At 42.2% G+C, this 23,444-nt stretch overlaps 2 protein-coding genes across 2 annotated transcripts in view; one reads left to right on the top strand and one right to left on the bottom strand.

Moving 5' to 3' along the window:
* LOC139547984 (TLC domain-containing protein 2-like) overlaps nt 1-4,787 on the bottom strand; it is a 45,034-nt gene extending 40,247 nt beyond the window's left edge. Inside the window, exons 1-2 of the mRNA XM_071357240.1 lie at nt 4,164-4,787; nt 3,696-3,778 (exon numbers count right to left, since the gene is read on the bottom strand). Of these exons, the coding sequence (XP_071213341.1) occupies nt 3,696-3,778; nt 4,164-4,342 (262 nt within the window). The 5' untranslated portion in view covers nt 4,343-4,787. The remainder of the gene's footprint in view (nt 1-3,695; nt 3,779-4,163) is intronic.
* Nucleotides 4,788-9,364: 4,577 nt separating this feature from the next.
* Nucleotides 9,365-23,098, top strand: aifm4 (apoptosis inducing factor mitochondria associated 4). The gene is made up of 19 exons (XM_071357239.1): nt 9,365-9,755; nt 10,597-10,690; nt 10,980-11,089; nt 11,638-11,747; nt 11,872-11,916; nt 12,037-12,118; nt 12,207-12,319; nt 12,484-12,570; nt 12,786-12,877; nt 15,608-15,738; nt 15,951-16,066; nt 16,208-16,279; nt 16,405-16,468; nt 16,772-16,848; nt 16,952-17,069; nt 19,630-19,728; nt 21,491-21,566; nt 22,220-22,324; nt 22,463-23,098. The coding sequence occupies exons 2-19, from the start codon at nt 10,599-10,601 to the stop codon at nt 22,491-22,493; spliced, it is 1,620 nt and encodes a 539-aa protein (XP_071213340.1). The 5' UTR covers nt 9,365-9,755; nt 10,597-10,598; the 3' UTR covers nt 22,494-23,098.
* Nucleotides 23,099-23,444: the final 346 nt, after the last annotated feature.

Here is a 23,444-nt window from a genome sequence, read left to right as displayed (position 1 = left end):
ATAGTCATTTAGGAACAGGAACAACGGTGGCCATCTTGAAGCATGTGGGGACAGCAGACTGGGATAGGGATTGATTGAATATGTCTGTAAACACACCAGCCAGCTGTTCTGCGCATGCTCTGAGGACACGGCTAGGGATGACGGCAGCCATACAAGGGTTAACACGTTTAAATGTTTTACTCACATTGGCCACGGAGAAGGAGAGCCCACAGGCTTTGGTAGCGGGCCGTGTCAGTGGCACTGTATTGTTCTCAAAGCGAGCAAAGAAGTTGTTTAATTTGTCTGGGAGCAGGACGTCGATATCCGCGACGGGGCTGGTTTTCTTTTTGTAATCCGTGATTGACTGTAGACCCTGCCACATACGTCTCATATTTGAGCCTTTGAATTGCGACTCTACTTTGTCTCTATACTGACACTTTGCTTGTTTGATTGCCTTACGGAGGGAATAGCTGCACTATTTGTAATCAGTCATGTTTCCAGTCGCCTTGCCATGATTAAAAGCGATGGTTCGCGCTTTCAGTTTTGCGCGAATGCTGCCATCAATCCATGGTTTCTGGTTAGAAAAGGTTTTAATAGTCACAGTGGGTACAACATCTCCGATGCCCTTGCTAATAAACTCGCTCACTGAGTCAGAGTATACATCAATGTTGTTGTATGAGGCTATCCAGAACATATCCCAGTCCACGTGATCGAAGCAATCTTGAAGTGTGGAATCCGATTGGTCAGACCAGCATTGGATAGACCTGAGCACGGGCGTTTCCTGTTTTAGTTTCTGTCAATAGGCTGGGAGCAACAAAATGGAGTCATGGTCAGATTTGACGAAGGCAGGGTGGGGGAGGGCTTTGTATGCATCGCGGAAGTTAAGAGTAGCAATGATCGAGAATGCAACGAGCTTGTGTCGTGCATTCGATATGATAGAATTTAGGAAGTCTTGTTCTCAGTTTAACTTTGTCAAAATCACCAGCTACAATAAATGCAGCCTCAGGATGTATGGTTTCCAGTTTATGTGGAACTCCAATCACGCTGCGCCTTGGTCCGTCTCTCCACACGATTGTGACAGATAGGCTAATATTGTCACCCATCACACTATTCTTGAATTAATCTTGTCTTTACATATACTAAAGAATATATGTGTGAAATGTGTTTAGAATGGACCATTATCATGCACCTGTACCAAAACAGGGGCACCCGGGAAAAAATAAATGTCATCTATGCACTTAAATAGCGAATGGAGGAATATTTTCATGTGGTTCATTTTCATGCCAGCCAGGTAGGCTATACTCCTGTTGTAAAGAGAAGCAATGTGCTTAATATTAGGAAAGTTGAGAAATAAATATAGTAGGCCTAGCCTATAGAAAGCTGATGGGATCCTCCTCCTTTTAATAGAGTTGAATCAAAACTCTGTTTTCTCACGCAGTTGCATAGCCTATAGAAATGTTGGCAACATGAACTTATGGGCTTTCATGTGTTTGATTAGATTTTCAAATACATTTGCATTGATGTTAGAGTGATTAGAGGGACAATAGAGTGCTGAGTACCAGGCAGTTAGCAAGTTTGGTAGGCTCCTAATGACCATCAGCAGCATCAGAGCTTGGAAAAGCCTAATTACCGTGACTAAATGGTCACATGGAATTTTACTGCCGTCATGACTCGTGACCGCCGGTGTGGCGGTAATAAGGTCACCATAAGAGCCCTAGTTTAGAGTTTGTTTTTCTATTTAAACCTGCGTGTCCTGATCTTGTCTGGTGTGGATGGACAAAATCAGCATGGGCGCGATGGCGGATGCAGGCGCGTGCCCACTCTAGTCAGCATGTAAGCTTCTCATCATTTATATTTTTTTTATATTAATATCACAGTGGACGCCTAAGCCTACAGGCCTACGCATGCCTTGCCCTGATGCATTTAGTGCTCAAATCTCTGACAGCTGAACCGTAAGGAGGATAATTGTTGTTTTATGAAAGTATAAACCAATAGGCTATAAAGTTTTGCATATGCTACACATCAAAACACAAGGAATAGTGATTTTCAAAATTTGTTATAGGCTTTTTTTAAGGACAAGTAAATGTGTCTCATTTGGCCAATATCCCTAATTTAATGATGACGCTGTCTGCATGGGTAGACACCTTAAAGGTTATGCACCCAATGCATATGAATGACCGCTAAATTACTCAAATGTCCGATACATTAAAATCTTCCCAATCACTTGTCCGCCGCCTAAATTTCCTATTGGAAACCCTGAGATATACATATATACACACACACACACACACACACAAATTTCAAAGATTTTACTGAGTTATAATTCATATAAAGGAAATCAGTCAATTGAAAAAATTAATTAGGCCCTAATCTATAGATTTCCCATGACAACAGAGGCAGTTTAAGGTAGAAATTAACATTCAATTCTCTGGCAACAGCTCTGGTCGCCATTCCTGCAGTCAGCATGCCAATTGTATGCTCCCTCAAAACTTGAGACATCTGTGGCATTGTGTTGTGTGTCAAAACTACACATTTTTATGTGACCTTATAATTGTCCCCAGCACAAGGTGCACCTGTGTAATGACCATGCTGTTTAATCAGCATTTTGATATGCCACCCGTCAGGTGGATGGATTATATTGGCAAAGGAGAAATGCTCACTAATAGGGATGTAAACAAACTTGTGCACAAAATTTGAGAAATAAGCTTTTTGTGCATATGGAAAAAATTAATTCAGCTCATTAAACATAGTACCAACACTTTACATGTTACGTTTAGTTTATACATAGCTACAAAATAAACTTTCCAGTAACACTGACTCAATGATGAAGATAGATAGCATAGGCTACTCACCGGTGATGGCCGATGTGCTCATGCCAATATCTCAAGTTAAGATACTTTGAAAAGCAGTGCTGTTCGCTCAGAATCGCTCAAAAGTTGAGAAACAAATGTGTTAGCGTCTACAGACAGATTAGTCTTCTCTTTTTAGCAGTAGGCATTTTCTTTCCAAACGGTAGACCTACGTTTTTCTCGTGATTGTATTTTGCGAAAGGAATAATGACAGCCGCAACCAACCACACAAATATAATCCATAGATGGCAGTTCCCATTCAAGTCTGGACTGGCAGCCATTGCTAGTGTACTCATGAGTTTAACAGTGGCAGAGTTAGAGGTTCCAAAATCTTTCTATGGATTATATCTATTTGTATTTATTATGATTCCCCATTAGCTGCTGCCTTACTCTTCCTGGGGTCCAGACACATCACACAACTAAACAAAAAAAATGTAATAAAAGTACATCATATAACATCATTACAACACAAAATGTATAATACCACCATATTACAATATTGAAATGTGCGTGTGTATAGTGTGTGTGCTAGCGTGTGTATGAGTATGCGTGTCTCTTCACAGACCGCGTTGGCCACAACGGAACAAACTGTTCTATATTTAGCGAGTGTATTGGCCAAATTGCAACCTTCCCAACTGTAAATACTCGTGATAAAACTTAATCCACTGCTATTTTTTAAAAGACATTGATCCTCTGTAGCTAAATTATGCTCTCTGGTGTAGTATTTGGAATAATTGTACTTATGTCTGTTTAGACTGGTGAACTTTGGGGTATTATTTTGATTGATCAGGGGTGCTTCCTGCTGCTATGTGTGGAAAGCTCACACACGGCTTCCCTTTCCCTCTGCCCATCCACACACTCACTCACCAATTGATACAGAAACCAACGTGTGCGAGAACACAGAATGGGTTCCTATCAAATCTTCGGCCATCTGTGGGTGTACGAAAAAGCTGCAGGGGAAAAACAGACACATTCATTTGAGAGAATAACCAGAAAGCAATTGAAATGGATATATTATTCAAAGCAATGAAATCGTTTTTTGTATTATTGGGAGAGAAAGTTGGAGAGAATTAGCATAGTGAAAAAGGTGTAGGCTAGATAAAATTGATTCTGAAGCATTCTATATGACCATAGGTTAATTGATTTAACATTCCACAATTCAGTCCAGAATAAAACATTATGTTACCTTACCCTACAAAAATCAAAATGTTTACCTTTAAATTGTAAAAATGTATTATAAACCCTATTATCAGTTACTACCCTGTAAATGTATAAGATAATTGAAAACAATTGATCTTTGCATGTCAAGCATCAAGGCAGTGGAAAACGACTCACCATAGTACAGCCCATATCCCAGTTATCAGACTGTGGGTGAAAGATGTGCAGATATTTCTCCATTTCCAGGCGTTTCTGCAAGCAGTCTTAGGAATATGGAGTTTACTGACACCACAGTTGACAAGTTTAAAAAATCCAATAGAGCCACCCGCAGTCAAAAGCACTGAATTCAACTCCATGGCGACGACAAACTCCTTTCTGTGTCCTACTCCACTTGAAGAATTCAACGTTAGAAAATTCGCGCGCTGTAGTTGTTCAAGATCGACGCGCTCGCTCTCTCTGCTCGCGATTGATATTTACACTGTCAAAGCAAACATACTGACTTTACTTTGGAGTTCCGTGTTAATTCAGCCCAAAGCGATAAATGTTCTTCCGACTCCTGATGTCAGTCGACTCAAATGTAGGCAATTTGATCGTTTTGTCTCATAAATGGAAGGTGAGGCGTGGACGTCAATGATGATCTATTCTATTCTATGATTTCAGGTTGACCATTTTTATTGTAGTACCAGCCAAAGGAGAATACACAATTGCTTTCTCGGACGCATGTGCTGAGCGTGCGAATTGATGTAAAAGTTGTGAAATGCTCCTATTATAAAATGATCCTTGCTTGTGTAACTTGTGCTGTGGAGTTACCAAACACAGACAATACCCGCCCTACTATAAGGGGGCGCAGCTAGAACGATTAAAAGTATACGTCATGAACGTATCACCCCGCCTCCGTTCATTCATAAAGGGTTATGGGAATAGTAGTTTCATGAAATAAACCAGACAACATAGACGCACGTAGTTTTTTTCTGTGGGCCAGGACACAGAAAATAACACTATTTGACGTGTATCTTTTATGACACGCAAAGACCCAAACGGCGTTCCATGCGATGCAGGTAGTTGTCTCGCCTAGTGCTGGTCATAAAAGAAATCTAGCTAGCTCATGGACGCAAAAAATGTTCTTCCCCAAAAACACAGCAAAACGACATAATCTGTTTCAGTAGTACTATATAACTAGGTGTCATCATCTAAAATAACCCTCATTTGTAAAACAGTTCTTATTTGATTAATGGTGGTCGGTTCCATCAATGTGAAGCTAGCCATAATAGTAGACTTTGCGGTTAGCCTTCAAAATAAAAGTATGCCATTGACAGTGATGCAAATTAATACAAATATAATTATGCCATAATTGAATAGATCATGCTAAACGAGGTTGAAATGTTGTTATATAAAATCAACAAAATACAATAATTTGTTTATTTGACAAAAAGCTGTTGAAATCACACTGGATGTATTAGACTTTAGAATTGCATTGGGGGCATACTTATTTTATATATTTTTTATTTTTTTATTTCACCTTTATTTAACCAGGTAGGCTAGTTGAGAACAAGTTCTCATTTACAACTGCGACCTGGCCAAGATAAAGCAAAGCAGTTCGACACATACAACAACACAGAGTTACACATGGAATAAACAAACATACAGTCAATAAAACAGTAGAAAAAGTCTATATACAGTGTGTGCAAATGAGGTAGGATAAGGGAGGTAAGGCAATAAATAGGCCATGGTGGCGAAGTAATTACAATATAGCAATTAAACACTGGAATGGCTGATGTGCAGAAGATGAATGTGCAAGGAGAGATACTGGGATGCAAAGGAGCAAGATAAATAAATAAATACAGTATGGGGATGAGGTAGTTGGATGGGCTATTTACAGATGGGCTATGTACAGGTGCAGTAATCTGTGAGCTGCTCTGACAGCTGGTGCTTAAAGCTAGTGAGGGAGATATGAGTCTCCAGCTTCAGTGATTTTTGCAGTTCGTTCCAGTCATTGGCAGCAGAGAACTGGAAGGAAAGGCAGCATAAAGGAAGAATTGGCTTTGGGGGTGACCAGTGAGATATACCTGCTGGAGCGTGTGCTACGGGTGGGTGCTGCTATGGTGACCAGTGAGCTGAGATAAGGCGGGGCTTTACCTAGCAGAGACTTGTAGATGACCTGGAGCCAGTGAGTTTGGCGTGAGTATGAAGCGAGGGCCAGCCAACGAGAGCGTACAGGTCGCAGTGGTGGGTAGTATATTGGGCTTTGGTGACAAAATGGATGGCACTGTGATAGACTGCATCCAATTTGTTGAGTAGAGTGTTGGAGGCTATTTTGTAAATGACATCGCCAAAGTCAAGGATCGGTAGGATGGTCAGTTTTACAATGGTATGTTTGGCAGCATGAGTGAAGGATGCTTTGTTGCGAAATAGGAAGCCAATTCTAGATTTTAGTTTGGATTTGAGATGCTCGATGTGAGTCTGGAAGGAGAGTTTACAGTCTAACCAGACACCTAGGTATTTGTAGTTGTCCACATATTCTAAGTCAGAACCGTCCAGAGTAGTGATGCTGGACTTGCGGGCAGCGATCGGTTGAATAGCATGCATTTAGTTTTACTTGCATTTAAGAGCAGTTGGAGGCCACGGAAGGAGAGTTGTATGGCATTGAAGCTCGTCTGGAGGTTAGTTAACACAGTGTCCAAAGAAGGGCCAGAGGTATACAGAATGGTGTCGTCTGCATAGAGGTGGATCAGAGAATCATCAGCAGCAAGAGCGACATCATTGATGTATACAGAGAAGAGAGTCGGCCCGAGAATTGAACCCTGTGGCACCTCCATAGAGACTGCCAGAGGTCCGGACAACAGGCCCTTCGATTTGACACATTGAACTCTGCCAGAGAAATAGTTGGTGAACCAGGTGAGGCAATCATTTGAGAAACCAAGGCTGTTGAGTCTGCTGATAAGAATGTGGTGATTGACAGAGTCGAAAGCCTTGGCCAGGTCGATGAATACGGCTGCACAGTAATGTCTCTCATCGATGGCGGTTATAATATCGTTTAGGACCTTGAGCGTGGCTGAGGTGCACCCATAATCAGCTCTGAAACCAGATTTCATAGCGGAGAAGGTACGGAGGAATTCGAGCGGGCCGTAGCTAGCAGGCTAGCAGATGGGCATTCAGGAGACGTCGCGGCATAGGGGCCAGTTGAGTACCTCCTCGAGCTGGTTACGTCTATCAGAGAAGTAGTTGGTTTCACTGTACAGCCTTACCTGTGGATTGTGGATCAATGACATAGGGTATCAGTCTACTTAGTGACACCCAGAGAAACATTAGCGTCATAGCTCTTATTGCGGGAATCTGAAACAACTGAATTGAGCCACATTTATTGTCAACCGATGTGTATTGAACACCATTCCCGAGGAAAAACAATACTGCGTGGATGTTTTGGAGTCTGAATACTCTGAGGAGGACGTTGGGAAAAAATATCTTGGGTATTGAGTAGACTGATACCCCATTTAATTGATCCCCAATTGATCTTTAGGTAAAGCTGTACAGTGCAATATGAACGTCAATACACACAATAGGCTGACCGGGGAGGAGATTTCACACAGTCACAGTCACAGTCCCGCAATAAGAGCTACAACACTAATATTTGTGTAAACTCTTCACAGTTGTGTTCTGTGGGTGTCACCAAGTAGACTGGTAACCCATTTCATTGCTTCGCCTTGTTTAACATTATCTAGTCTAAACATGGCATGATTCCACCAATTGTAACCTTCTGCATCACTTTCAAATAGGTACTTTTTTTTTTAAGGCAAACCGCAAATTCCACTATTGTGCCTAATCCTTATTGTGGCTAGCTTCACAACACAAAACCTGGTCCGGTCGAGACTCACTAGCCAGATGAAGCAAGCTGGCTGCTTATAACGTTATCTTTGGGCATTAGTGAGGTCGTGCACTGATGTTGGGCGATTAGGCCTTGCTCGCAGTCAGCGTTCCAATTAAGTGTTCGATGGGGTTGAGGTCAGGGCTCTGTGCAGGCCAGTCAAGTTCTTCCACACTGATCTCGACAAACCATTTCTTTACGGACCTCTCTTTGTACAGAGGGGCATTGTTATGCTGAAACAGGAAAGGTCCTTCCCCAAACTGTTGCCACAAAGTTGGAAGCACCGAATCGTCTAGAATGTCATTCGATGCTGTAGCATAAGATTTCCCTTCACTGGAACTAAGGGGCCTAGCCCGAACCATGAAAAACAGCCCCAGACCATTATTCCTCCTCCACCAAACTTTACAGTTGGCACTATGCATTGGGGCAGGTAGCATTCTCCTGGCATCAGCCAAACCCAGATTCGTCCACTGGACTGCCAGATGGTGAAGCATGATTCATCACTCCAGAGAACGCATTTCCACTGCTCCAGAGTCCAATGGTGGCGAGCTTTACACCACTCCAGCTGACGCTTGGCATTGTGCATGATGATCTTAGGCTTGTGTGTGGATGGAAACCCATTTCATCAAGCACCCAACGAACAGTTATTGTGATGACGTTGCTTTCAGAGGCAATTTGGAACTCGGTATTGATGACTATTGCAACCGAGGACTGACGATTTTTACACGTTATGTACTTTAGCATGCGGCGGTCCCATTTTGTGAACTTGTGTGGCCTACCACTCCGGGCTGAGCCTTTGTTGTCCCTAGATGTTTCCACTTCACAATAACAGCACTTACAGATTAAGGGGCCAGCTCTAGCAGGGCAGAAATTTGACAGAAAAATTCCAACAACTGACTTGTTGGAAAAGTGGTATCCTATGATGGTGCAGCGTTGAAAGTCACTGAGCTCTTCAGTAAGGCCATTCTACTGCCAATGTATATCTATGAATATTGCATGGCTGTGTGCTCGATGTTATACACCAGTCAGCAACCGGTGTGTCTGAAATAGCCGAATCCACTAATTTGAAGGGTGTCCACATACTTTTGTTTATATAGTGTATCTGTGACCGCAAACATTGAGGGGATTCTATTAATGTTTCCGATTAACCGGTTTAGCATTGCTTGCATTCGTTTTGGAACAGGGCTGCCTCCCGGGCATGAACCGGTTGCCCCGTTTTAATGTCGGTTCAAAACAAAAGTGAAGTAGGTTAAGCACTTGGAGTAATGAGTAGGATTATGTGTTTGTGCACATGCAAAAGCGACTGCTTTTGATAAAAACGCTTTATCTGCCTTCCCAATGAAAAGTAGTTTAAACATTCGAACATATGTTCTTTGGAAAATAGATGTTGTGGACTATGTTTATGAATTATGCATTACGCTGCCTTGTTGACAACATGACCAAGCGGCGCAGATTAGGCTCCCTCACTGTTTTTGCCCGTACGTACCACGGGCCATGTCCCAGTGCACCTAATCGAACTCCCTTACCGTGGGTATGGAAATTGAAGAGTTCCCTAGCTCCACCACTATCACATTTCTGCTTAGTCACTCTCACTGAGTGTTTTGTTTGCCCAAGTGATGACTGTATGGGTTATTTCAGTTATTTATTTTGTCGCACCCTTGGATAAGATAAGACGAATTCAGCTTTGGTTCTTTTGTGCTGCTGTCGGTAGAAAAGGTGGCCGAAGTCTTGGGTCCATCTGCACAGTGACAGACTGCACTATCATCGTGATACCGCGTGACAGTGGCTTGGGATACACGCGCGAACGACTCTTTGGTTGAAAAATAAGGCGACCGGCGGTATTGTACAGAGATACGGTTCACGTTTCCTTTTATCGGGGACCAGTGCATTGTCTGGCAGGAAAACAGGTGAGCAAAGTTGGTTATTTAGCAAATTAATGGGCTGTTCTATGAAACTATGTTCATAATTTTGACAGCAACCGTATAGCCATCGGTTGGAAAACACAGAAGCCATCGGAGAGAATAGTTCCCCATTTGACAGCATTTGCTTAAAAACCTAAGAATCGGAGGATCACCTAAAATGACATACACAAATCTAACTGCCTGTAGCTCAGGACCTAAAGCAAGGATATGCATATTCTTGGTACCATTTGAAAGGAAACACTTTGACGTTTGTGGAAATTAATGTAGGACAATATAACACATTAGATCTGGTAAAAGATAATACAAAGAAAAAAACATGCGTTTTCTATTTTTTAAATGCAAGAGAAAGGCCATTATATGATTTAGGAGTCTAGGCGCAATTTAGATTTTGGCCACTAGATAGCAGCATTGTATGCACACAGTTTTAGACTGATCCAATGAACCATTTCATTACTGTTCAAAATGTTGTATCAAGTCTGCCCAAATGTGCCTAATTGGTTTATTGATACATTTAAGTACATAACTGTGCACTCTCCTCAAACAATAGCATGGTATTCTTTCACTATAATAGGTACTGTAAATTGGACAGTGCAGATAGCTTAAATTTCTGTTAATCTTTCTGCCCATATCAGATATGTTTATGTCCTGGGAAATGTTCTTGTTACTTACAACGTCATGCTAATCACATTAGCGCATGTTAGCTCGGACACCAATCCTATAGAGGATAAAAAACATCCCCTTTGCATTATCTTCTTTTTGGAAAAAAACTACAGAGATAAACTTCCTTTTATATTTTCCCTGCGCAATATGATTTTCTTCCTTGCAGATATGAGTCAAGGCCAGGGTCAAGCTACTACAGGTCAGGACCAAGATCAGGTCACTGGGATGGTGTGTCTGGAGTCTGACCTGCAAGATGGACAGTAAGATCTTATCACACACCCATCACACAATCAGATAGCTTATTTATATTATAGTACTTCTGCTGCAAATGTAAGATACTAAGTATATTATTCCATAGTAGGCCTAAAGGTAGAGTATTACACACTGACATGCAAGTATTCAAATAACATTATTACGTTCATGTCATTACCCATAACTGGATGTTAGAGGCAATATGTAAAATACATTCACACAACTTTATTTGATCCTTTCCATGTTCTTCTTATATTTGTTAGCTATCTAAATGTGACTATCTGTTCTTGTCTATAGGATGAAGGAGGTGGAGGTGGATGAGCAGAAGATTCTATTGGTCCGTACCCAGGGCCTGTACAGTGCTGTAGGGAGCAAATGTTCCCACTATGGCGCTCCTCTCATCAAAGGTATTATCTACACACACACACATGCATGCACAGAACACCCGTCCACATGCACGCACACTTGCAGTTGGGTAAGCAAGTCATTACATGTTCATGGCTGGGCCATGAGTTAACAGTTATTATTTATTCTAAACCATTGTGTTGAAAATTGGGTCAACCCATACAGGCTTGTGTTCATTCATGTAGAGTGTATTTACATAGAGAACACTGTATTCAAAACTCTGTCATGAAAAATGTAATCTGTCAGGCTTGTTGACAGTTCCATTGATGCAAGTGTACAATAATGGCATTTGTCAAGGTGTGTCATTCACCATGCTCTGTGGATGCTGGCTATGCCCTTTTCATACGTCTCACATTACAATCTGATTGGGTGCAAAAAACGTCAGTTAGTCATAATCAGGGGTCAAAGTAGGCCGGAATGGTCCGGTGTCCTGGTAAGTAAATCGTGGGGGTAATAAACACAGTTATTAGTCACATTGGAGAGTGGAGAGAATATTGTGACTACTGTAGTGTTTTGAACAATGAAAATGCCATGCTCTTTCACGTCACAGGAGCCTTAGTCGGGGACAGAGTGAGATGTCCCTTTCATGGTGCATGCTTCAACATCAAGACTGGAGATATTGAGGAGTATCCTGGCCTGGACTGTTTGCCTAGTTATAAGGTATTAACTTGCTTTATATTAATAATGCAGTTAAATAACTGAGGAACAATAACTGCGAATCAATGGATACTTTGTCTTGAATGTGTTGACTGTCACCTACACTAACTCATCTTTATTTTCTAAGGTCAAAGTTGAAGATGGTAAAGTTTATGTGTCAGTAAACAAAAAGGTCAGCAAGACTGCATGATTTTCTCAACATAGTCTCTCTTTCCTAAATGTACATGTAGCTTACTGAGTACATTTGATGCGTAGATGGACCTTATGACTAAAGTATCCATGATCTCCTCAGTCTCTGAAGCTGTACAAGCGGGTGAAGGATATGAGCTGCAGAGTGTCAGGGGTCAGGCACACCATCCTGCTGATAGGAGGAGGTGAGGATTGGGCCTGAAATGTCAGGAAAAAGGGGAGGCTTCTTCAGGGAGTGGAGACCTCAAAACTAAATGATGTGTGTGTGTACAGGACCTGCCTCTTTGCTGTGTGCCGAGACTCTGCGACAGAACCGCTACGAAGGTCGAATCGTCATGGTGACCAGGGACACCCTGCCACCCATTGACAAACCTAAGCTCAGTAAGGTAAGGGTGAAAGGTCATGGGTCAGTTGAAAGCTGGCATGACCACCGCTGTTCCAGAACACTTCCAAAAAGAGCATCTTTTGAGCCCACAGGGGTGTGACGTTATTTTAGTATCCACAAAGTTTGTAATGCCCCTTCTCTTCCTCTCTTGCTACTCCTCCTCAGGCAATGCATTTGGAGAGTGCTAGCCTCCTCCTTCGGCCAACTGACTTCTTCCAGCAGCATGACATAGAGCTGTGGATGCAAAAGGAGGTGAGACCAGGGGCAGGAATAATGTGTCAATAATTAACCTGTTGACATAGCCTACTGGAGTATCTTTTTATGAGTTGTTAGCCCACACAATGTATTGAAGCCATATAGATAATGTAGCATACTGTCTTTGGTCAGTAGCACCATGTGATCTAACTTGTGATCAAAGCCCTGGCGTAATCTAAATGTGTGTGTGTGTTTGCCTGGGTTGTTTGTAGGTAGTATCTGTGAACCCAGTGGAGAAGACAGTGAAGCTGAATGACGGCTCCTTGCATTACTATGACCAGCTGCTCATATCAACAGGCTGCAGGTCAGTGGCCTGTTACTGTTACCCCTCCCTTATCGAACGCCGTTTGGGTCCTTGTGTGTCAAAAAGATCCACGTTAAATTATACTATTTGACGTGCCGATTAACAAAATTCTATTATAGAATATTGTGTGCGCTGACTTTGCTTGTGCAGGCCAAGCACCACCACTACAGTCAGTTGCACTGTCAAAGCTGTAAAAAAAAAAGTCTGCAAATAAGCACACACACCGGCCCCTATTGATGTGTTTACAATACTGCGTTGGTAATAAGCCATAACTTGTTCAACTGAATGGGAAAGCAGTGTGAACAGCCTTCTATACTCCGCTTCCATTGTTTTGATCACGCGGAATGGTATATGTTCAGAATAGCTTCAGAAAGTAATATCGACACATATACCGAAACGGTGAATGAGTTTATCAGGAAATGCATAGGGGATGTTGTACCCACTGTGACTATTAAAACCTACCCTAACCAGAAACCGTGGATAGATGGGAGCATTCGTGAAAAAACTGAAAGCGTGAACCCTCGCATTTAACCAGGGCAAGAAAACTGGGAATATGGAAGAATACAAACAGTGTAGTTATTCCCTCCGCAAAGCAATCAAGCAGGCTAAACGTCGGTATAGGGACAAAGTTGAGTCCCAGTTCAACGGCTCAGACATGAGACGTACAGTGCCTTGCGAAAGTATTCACCCCCCTTGGCATTTTTCCTATTTCGTTGCCTTACAACCGAGAATTAAAATAGATTTTTGGGGGGTTTGTATCATTTGATATACACAACATGCCTACCACAAATTTTCTATGGGATTGAGGCCAGGGCTTTGTGATAGCCATTCCAATACATTGACTTTGTTGTCTTTAAGCCCTTTTGCCACAACTTTGGAAGTTTGCTTGGGGTCATTGTCCATTTGGAAGACCCATTTGCGACCAAGCTTTAACTTCCCGACTGATGTCTTGAAATGTTGCTTCAATATATCCACATAATTTTCCATCCTCATGATGCCATCTATTTTGTGAAGCGGACCAGCCCCTCCTGCAGCAAAGCACCCCCACAACATGATGCTGCCACCCCCGTGCTTCACGGTTGGGATGGTGTTCTTCGGCTTGCAAGCCTCCCCCTTTTTCCTTCAAACATAACGATGGTCATTTTGGCCAAACAGTTCTATTTTGTTTCATCAGACCAGAGGTCATTCCTCCAAAATGTACGATCTTTGTCCCCATGTGCAGTTGCAAACCGTAGTCTGGCTTTTTTATGGCGGTTTTGGAGCAGTGGCTTCTTCCTTGCGGAGCAGCCTTTCAGGTTATGTCGATATAGGACTCGTTTTTACTGTGGATATAGATACTTTTGTACTTTTGTACTGACCCACTGGAATTGTGATACAGTGAATTATAAGTGAAATAATCTGTCTGTAAACAATTGTTGGAAAAATATACTTGTGTCATGCACAGAGTAGATGTCCAAAACGACTTGCCAAAACTATAGTTTGTTTACAAGAAATTTGTGGAGTGGTTGATAAATTAGTTTTAATGACTCCAACCTAAGTGTATGTAAACTTCCAACTTCAACTGTATGTGTAAACTGCGCTCCACTATTCTACGGTATCTTAGTCACTTTTAAATTGTGTTTACATATTGCATCACCCATTTCATATGTATATACTGTATTGTATTCTATACCACACCACTGACTGTTAAACAGCCATATCCAGGACATCAGAGGTTGCTGCCTATAGACATAGATTAGGAATCACTGGTCACTTTAAGGAAATTAAACACTAGCCACTTTAATAATGTATCCATATCTTGCATTACTCATGTGTACATATGTGTAAACTGTACTCTATACTATTCTACGGTATCTTAGTCACTTTAATTGTTTGTAAATATTGCATCACTGTTACGTTCATTGAAAGATGGATTGGACCAAGGTGCAGCGTGGTAGGCGAACATCTTACTTTATTTAAAATGAACACCGAAAAAATACAAACCGAACGTAAAGTTCTGCAAGCTACACAGCAACTATACAAAATCAAGATCCCACAAACTAAGGTGGAAAAAAGGCTGCCTAAATATGATCCCCAATCAGAGACAATGATAGACAGCTGCCTCTGATTGGGAACCATACCAGGCCATCTCATGTATATACTGTATTCTATACTTTGCCACTGTATCTTAGTTCAATGCCGCTCTGACATATATGTATATATATTCTTAATCCATTCCTTACTTAGATTTACCTGTGTTTTGGGTATATGTTGTGAAACTGTTAGATATTACTGCACTGTCGGAGCTAGAAGCACAAGCATTTCTCTACATCCGCAATAACATCTGCTAAACACGTGTATGTGACCAATAATATTTGATTTGATTTGATTTATCGTCCCTAGAGTGAATACAGTACTTGTCAGCACTAAGCAAGAGGATGATATTTTTAGGTCCTTTTGGACTACAGTAATCAAATATGGGCACATTTTAAAGAATCAGTCACACTGGTCCCCTGCCTGTCTTGGTATATGCTACCTAGACAATGTCAGAGCCAAAGCTATAGGCCTACAGCGTTTGTCACCAAATTCTCCATGACAATCACATTCTCATTTGAATTGGTGACCTTTTGAATTCTAGATGTCAAACTCTACTGAATCTGTATGCCTATCTAATGCTCTGTCCAATGCTAGTATACTAGCATGTTAGCTGTCGTTTTACCCACGTCTCCCTCTCTTTCTGCCTCCTTGTAGGGCGAGGCCTCTGAGCTGTCCTGGCTCTGAGTTGGAGGGAGTGAGGATACTGCAGAGCTACGAGGACGCCAAGGAGATCCACCAATCCTGTGTGGGAAAGAAGGCTGTGGTCGTTGGAGCCTCCTTCATAGGTTAACCATAAAGAGATCACTTCATACTGTACACTGAGGAAAAGTCCAATTTTTTTTATTTAATTTATAAACGAAATGTATAAGTAGTTTATTAACTACAGGTTTGTGACTTGGTTGCTTACAGTAAGTTGAGGTTGTTGTATTTGATAAGACTTTCATTTGATTTGTGTGCCTCAAAACCAAGTTTTCCCTCCTCCATTTTTACATCATAGGTATGGAGGTGGCATCCTACTTGGCAGACAAAGTTGCCAGTGTGGCGATGGTTGGCAACGGCTCATATCCCTTTGAGAGGTCCCTGGGCCCAGAGATTGGGAAGATGACAATGCAGGTCTGAGACAATGGTTATCATATGTAATGTACTCTACCTGATACAACACCCACCACTAGGCTACAAACGTTTATGAATATTTAACTCCCAAGTTTTGATAGTATAACTCAAACATGAGTGTGTGTTTCTCCTCTGTCGAAGATGTTGGAGGAGAGCAAAGTCAAGTTCTACATGAATGACGGAGTGGTGGAGATCATAGGGCAGAATGGCAAGGTCAAGTAAATCAATAATCACCCAGCAGCAAACATCACCACAACTTATATAACTGTAATACACGTTATGGACATTCTCTCAAGACCCATAGAGATGATTAAGATGGAAAATTGTTGTTTGTATAGGTGAAAGAGGTTGTTCTGAAAAGCGGTGCGGTCGTGGAAACGGATGTGGTGATAGCAGGGATCGGTAGGTAATCTGATACTTCTGCATATCCTTAAAGATCTATAAAGGATCCATTAGAGTTTCCATCAGCTCACACTTTCCCTGTTAAATCTCTCAACATGGTCTCTGTGGAACTTTCCCATCCTATTTCCACCATTTTGTTTGAATTAACCAGACCTAGGTTCAAAAAATATTCGGTGTCCGGCAAGCTTAGTCAAGCAGAGCTGAAATATTTTAATGGAAATAAATACTATTTGAACCCAGGTCTGATAGATGGGGTTTCACAACGTTGGAGTTATTGATGTAACCATCATGGTTTCTCCTTAGGTGTCATCCCTAACTCTGACTTCCTGAAGGAAAGCCAGGTGGAGGTGGATTCTAGAAAGGCTGTCATCATTGATAAGGTAACCATGATGATGGTTATCATTAACAAGCTATAGTAATGTTGAGGTAATAACTATGGTACTAATGGTTTACACTCCCCAACAAATTGCTGCTTCCGTACAGTTCATGAGGACCAACATTCCAAATGTTTTTGGAGCAGGAGACGTGACGTCCTTCCCTCTCACCATACGGAAAGACCAGAGGGTCAACATTGGACATTGGCAGTTGGCATCAGCTCACGGTAAAATCGAATTTTATTTGTTACATGTTTTGTAGAAAAAAGGTGTAGACTAACAGTGAAATTCTTACTTACGGGTCATTTTCCAACAATGCAGAGTTAAAAATAAGATAACATGTAGATAGTGACATGAGGAATAAATACCCAGTGAATAATGAGTTGAAATAATGAGTAAAAATAACATGGCTATATATAGGGAGGAGAAAATAACATGGCTACATATAGGGAAGAGAAAATAACATGGCTATATATAGGGAGGAGAAAATAACATGGCTATATATAGGGAGGAGAAAATAACATGGCTATATATAGGGAGGAGAAAATAACATGGCTATATATAGGGAGGAGAAAATAACATGGCTATATATAGGGAGGATAAAATAACATGGCTATATATAGGGAGGAGAAAATAACATGGCTATATATAGGGAGGAGAAAATAACATGGCTATATATAGGGAGGAGAAAATAACATGGCTATATATAGGGAGGAGAAAATAACATGGCTACATATAGGGAGGAGAAAATAACATGGCTACATATAGGGAATACCAGTACCTACTAGATGTGCAGGGGTACAAGGTAATTGAGGTAGCTATGTACTGTACAAATACTGTAGGTAGGGATAAAGTGACTAGGCAACAGGATAGATAATAGACAGTAGCAGCAGCGATGTGGTAAGTGTGTGTGTGTTTGTGTGATGTCATTTTGCATGTGTGTGCATGTTATATGTGTGTGGGCGTATGTAGTGTGTGTGTTGGGGTGTAAGTATGTGTGAGTGTGTGGGTAGAGTGTGTGCACAGAGTCGGTGCAAGAGAGTTAGTGCAAAAAATAGTCATTGCAGGTAGTTTGTGAAGCCATTTGATTAGCTATTTAGCAGTCTTGTTTAGAAGTCTTCTGGCTTGGGGGTAGAAGCTGTTCAGGGTCCTGTTGGTGCTAGACTTGGTGCATTGGTATTGCTTGCCGTGCGGTAGCAAAGAGAACAGTCTATGACTTAGTTGGCTGGAGTCTTTGAGAATGTTTTGGGCCTTCCTTTGACACCGCCTGTATAGAGGTCCTGGATGACAGGGAGCCCTTTTTGAGGATCTGAGGGCCCATGCCAAGTCTTTTCAGCCTCCTGAGGGGAAAGAGACGTTGTCGTGCCCTCTTCATGACTGTGTTGGTGTGTTTGGACCATGATAGATCCTTAGTGACACCGAGGAACTTGAAGCTCTCGACCCACTCCACTACAGCCCCGTCAATGTGAATGGGAGCATGCAAGGCCCGCCATTTCCTGTAGTCCACAATCAGCTCCTTTGTCTTACTGACATTGAGGGAGAGGTTGTTGTCCTGGCACCACACTGCTAGGTCTGACCTCCTCCCTATAGGTTGTCTCATCGTCGACGGTGATCAGGCCTACCACTGTCGTGTCGTCAGCAAACTTAACATGGTGTACAGGAGGGGACTAAGCACGCAGGAGGGGACTAAGCAGGCACCCATGAGAGGCCCCCGTATTGAGGGTTAGCGTGGCAGAAGTGTTGTTGCCTACCCTCACCACCAGGATCCAGTTGCAGAGGGAGATGTTCAGTCCCAGGGACCTTAGCTTAGTGATGAGCTTTGAGGGCACTATGGTGCTGAACTCTGAGTTGTAGTCAATGAACAGCATTCTCATGTAGGTGTTCCTTTTGTCCAAGTGGAAAAGGGCAGTGTGGAGTGCAATAGAGATTGCGTCATCTGTGGATCTGGGGAGGTATGCGAATTGCAGTGGGTCCAGGGTGTCTGGGATGATGGTGATGATGTGAGCCATGACCAGCCTTTCAAAGCATTTCATGGCTACAAATGTGAATGTTATGGGGCTATAGTCATTTCGACAGGTTACCTTGGTGTTCTTGGGCACAGGAACTATGGTGGTCTGCTTGAAACATGTAGGTATTACAGACTGGGTCAGGGAGAGGTTGCGGCCTTGTGAATGTTAACCTGTTTAAAGGACTTACTCACAGCAGCTACGGAGAGCATGATCACACAGTCGTCCGGAACAGAAGGTGCTCTCACGCATGATTCAGTGTTGCTTGCCTCGAAGCGAGCAAACAAGGCATTTATCTCGTCTGGTAGGCTCGTGTCACTGGGCAGCTTGTGGCTGGGTTTCCCTTTGTAATCCATGCCAGTTTACAAGCCCTGCTACATCCAATGAGCGTCAGAGCCGGTGTAGTAGGATTCAGTAGCAGGATTTCTTATATGCGTCCGGGTTAATGTTCGGCACCTTGAAAGAGGCAACTCTAGCCATTTAGCTCAGGGCGGATGTTCCCTGTAATCCATGGCTTCTGGTTAGGATATGCACATACGGTCACTGTAGGGACAATATCATTGATGCACTTATTAATGAAGCCGGTGAGAGAAAAAAAGACTGCTATGCCTGTATTCTTCATTCATGATCCTGAAGCTTTTGTCCCAGCCTATCACTAACACACCTGATTCAGCAGAAAAAAACAGAAGTCAACCACTACGGATATGGCAACGAGAGAATGTCAATTGGTTGGATGTTAGAAATAAAATTAACATTTTTAATGTGTTTGCTTTTTCCTCAGGAAGGGTTGCAGCACTGAATATGTTACAGAAGCAGATTAAGATCGATTCTGTTCCTTTCTTCTGGACAGTGCTGCTAGGGAAGAGTATCCGCTACACAGGTGATAATCCGAGATGAGATAGTGATACATCTAAACTCTTAGAAAAAGGGTTCCAAACGAGTTCCATGTAAAACCATCTTTAAAATGAACCCAAAAGGGTTCTTCTACCTGGAACCAAAAATGGTTCTTCAAAGGGTTCTCCAATGGGGACAGCCGAAGAACCCTTTCAGGTTCTAGATCGCACCTTTGTTTCTGTTTCATTCTACACTCTTAGAAACAGTCACTGTTCAATTAACTTATAGTGCATTTGGAACGTTTTCAGACTACTTTACATTTTCCACATTTTGTTACGTTACAGCCTTATTCTAAAATGGATTACATAATTTTTTCCCTTATCAATCTACACACAATACCCCATAATGATGAAGCAAAAACAGGTTTTTTTGAAATGTTTGCACATTTATAAAAAATAATAATAATTAAATATCATATTTACACAAGTATTCAGACCCTTTACTCAGTAATTTGTTGAAGCACCTTTGGCAGCGATTACAGCATAGAGTCTGTTTCGATATGACGCTACAAGCTTGGCACACCTGTATTTGGGGAGTTTCTCCCATTCTTCTCTGCAGATCCTCTCAGGCACTGTCAGGTTGGATAGGGAGCGTCGCTACATGGCTATTTTCAGGTCTCTCCAGAGATAGTCGATCGGGTTCAAGTCCGTGCTCTTGCTGGGCCACTCAAGGACATTCAGAGACTTGTCCACTCCTGCATTGTTTTGGCTGTGTTCTTAGAGTCGTTGTCCTGTTGGAAGGTGAACCTTCGCCCCATTCTGAGGTCCTGGAGCAGGTTTTCATCAAGGATCTCTCTGTACTGTGCTCTGTTCATCTTTCCCTTGATCCTGACATGTCTCCCAATCTCTGCCGCTGAAAAACATCCCCACAGTATAATGCTCCTACCATGCATCACCATAGGGATGGTGTCAGGTTTCCTCCAGAAGTGACACTTGGCATACAAGTGTCCAAGCGGGCTGTCATGTGCCTTTTACTGAGGAGTGGCTTCTGTCCGGCCACTCTACCGTAAAGGCCTGATTGGTGAAGTGCTGCAGAGATGATTTTACTTCTGGAAGGTTCTCCCATGTCCATAGAGGAACTCTGGAGCTCTGTCAGAGTGACCATTGGGCTCTTGGTCACCTCCCTGACCAAGGCCCTTCTCCCCAGATTGCTCAGTTTGGCCGGGCGGCCAGCTCTAGGAAGGGTCTTGGTGGATCCAAACTTCTTCCATTTAAGAATGATGGAGGCCATTGTGTTCTTTGGGACCTTCAATGCTTCATTTTTTTGGTACCCTTTCCCAGATTTGTGCCTTGACACAATCCTGTCTCGCAGCTCTACGGACAATTCCATCGACCTCATGGCTTGGTTTTAGCTCTGACATGCACTGTCAACTGTGGGACCTTGTATTGACAAGTGTGTGCCTTTCCAAATCATTTCCAATCAATTGAATTTACCACAGGTGGACTCCAATCAAGTTGTAGAAACATCTCAAGGAAGATCAATGGTTTAATTTTGAGTCTCATACCAAAGAGTCTGAATACTTATGTAAAAATCTTTTTTTTATTTTTAAGAAATTTGCAAAAAATGTATGACAATTTTCACATTGTCATTATGGCGTATTGTTTGTAGATTGATGAGGATTTTTTTATATAATACATTTTAGAATAAGGCTGTATCTTAACAAAATGTGGAAGAAGTCAAGGGGTCTGAATACTTTCCGAATGCACTGCATGTTGTCCTATTTGTCTCTCATACCTATCGTTTCCAAGGCTACGGTGAAGGATACACAGAGATCATATTCAAGGGCAAAGTTGAGGAGAGGAAGTTCCTAGCTTTCTATATCAAGTAAGTGACAATGCATTGCTTTACATTCCCTTTCTGTTTTGGTTGGTAGTTTTGTAAATGTCATATCTATGCCTAAGATGCATCGTGTGTAGTTGGTCACAACGTAGGAAAATGTTTTGCAGCGGAAATTAAAATGAGCGTTCTTATTGGACAGGACAAGTTCTGTTTTAATATGTTTCCTGGGGGCCTTCCGAGTGGCGCAGCGATCTAAGGCATTGCAAGATGCGTTACTACAGACCCGGGTTCATTCCCAGGCTATGCCACGTGGCTGGGAGTCCCATAGGATGGCGCACAATTGGCCCAGCGTCGTCCGGGTTTGGGGAGGGTTTGGCCGGGGGGCTTTACTTGGGTCATCGTGACTCCTTGTGGCGGGTCGGGTGCCTGCAGGCTGACCCCGGTTGCCAGTTGAAAGCTGTTTCCTCCGACACAATGTTGCGGCTGGCTTCCGGGTTAAGCTGACGGGTGTTAAGGAGCGTGGTTAGTCGGGTCATGTTTTGGAGGACACATGACTCCACCTTCGCCTCTCTCGAGCCCGTTGGGGAGTTGCAGCAATGAGACAAGATTGAAAAAAGGGGGGTAAAAATAGAAAAAGACAATTTAAATAAATATAATTTTCCTTGAACACAACTCTGAAATACATATGTGATAACCAGGGATGATCAGGTGGTGGCAGCAGCCAGTCTGATGTTTGACCCTGCTGTCGCTCGACTGGCAGAGATGATGTCAAACGGATTAGTCATAACCAAGGCACAGGCACAGTGAGTTACCATTTTATATGTACACAAGCAAGAGAAATATATGAGAGAAAGAGGCAGTGTGTTCATGCCTTAGAATGGTGTTAAGTTAATCAAAATGTTGTATTTCCCACATAATCTTAGTTTACGTCTCTTTTGTAGATCTGATGACCTCAGTTGGTTGCAAATGTAAACCTCCTCTTCCTGCAACACTCCATGGTCAATGCCCGGTCCGACGGTACCTCCTTTAACCCTCAAATCAATAGATATAAAAAACAACAACATTTTCTTACTCTTCTCTCTGTTTCCTTATCACTCTTTATTCTTTCCCCTCATGCCAAAGTGGATTTTTCCATTAAAACCAAACCAAAGGCCATTCAGATCTGTCCAAGGCACTGTAACCATGGTTACAGAGTACTTTGATTCCATTATTGTTCCCTGGCCTGTGTGCCCTTTGATGACACATCAAATAAGCAAGAACGACTCTGTAATATATAGTGAGTGGGAACAGCATATTAAAATGAACACAAATGGCAACAATTCATACTTTATTGAAGGCTTTGAGATGTAGAGACTAGACTGCTGCTGTTACAACAGCCAGAGAGAGATGGACAATGGATTAAATGATCTGAATAACTAAGACAGTAATCTGCTAGTTCGTTAAACATGGTACTGTTACTGTACAATAAAAAGCCAAATGGTCTCAGGATTATGTTTGCTGATCGAAAACTGCTGGGTGTTCTGTGTGATCTGTAGTTTTTTAAATCTTCTTAGGAATAAAAGGACTATTCAATGACATGTCTTCATTGCCTTTGAATGTCTTTACAGTTAAGGTATTTGGAATAATGGTAGTCTATCACACCTTTTCTCAATACACAATAGACCTATGCTCCCTATGCTGTGGTTCAGGTGGTGAGAAATAAGAGTAGCTGCCTCGGGATATCACGGTCCTCCAGTATCCCAGAAGCCTCAGCCCGCCCTAATATTGAATGTGATGTGTTGCCTGTCAGGAATGGAGTGGGGGGAAGATGGAATGGTGTTGAAAAAGCACTGTAAAGGTCATCACTGGATTATCGAAGTGTAACAGCATATGAAACAGCAGCTCAGACATCTTTTAAAAAGATAGATGTAATCCAGGCCCAGT

This window comes from Salvelinus alpinus, chromosome 21 (assembly GCF_045679555.1).
Source record: "Salvelinus alpinus chromosome 21, SLU_Salpinus.1, whole genome shotgun sequence".
NCBI lineage: Eukaryota > Metazoa > Chordata > Actinopteri > Salmoniformes > Salmonidae > Salvelinus > Salvelinus alpinus.
The sequence above is the reverse complement of the archived record's forward strand: the minus strand, read 5'-3'. Positions and strand labels throughout refer to the sequence as shown.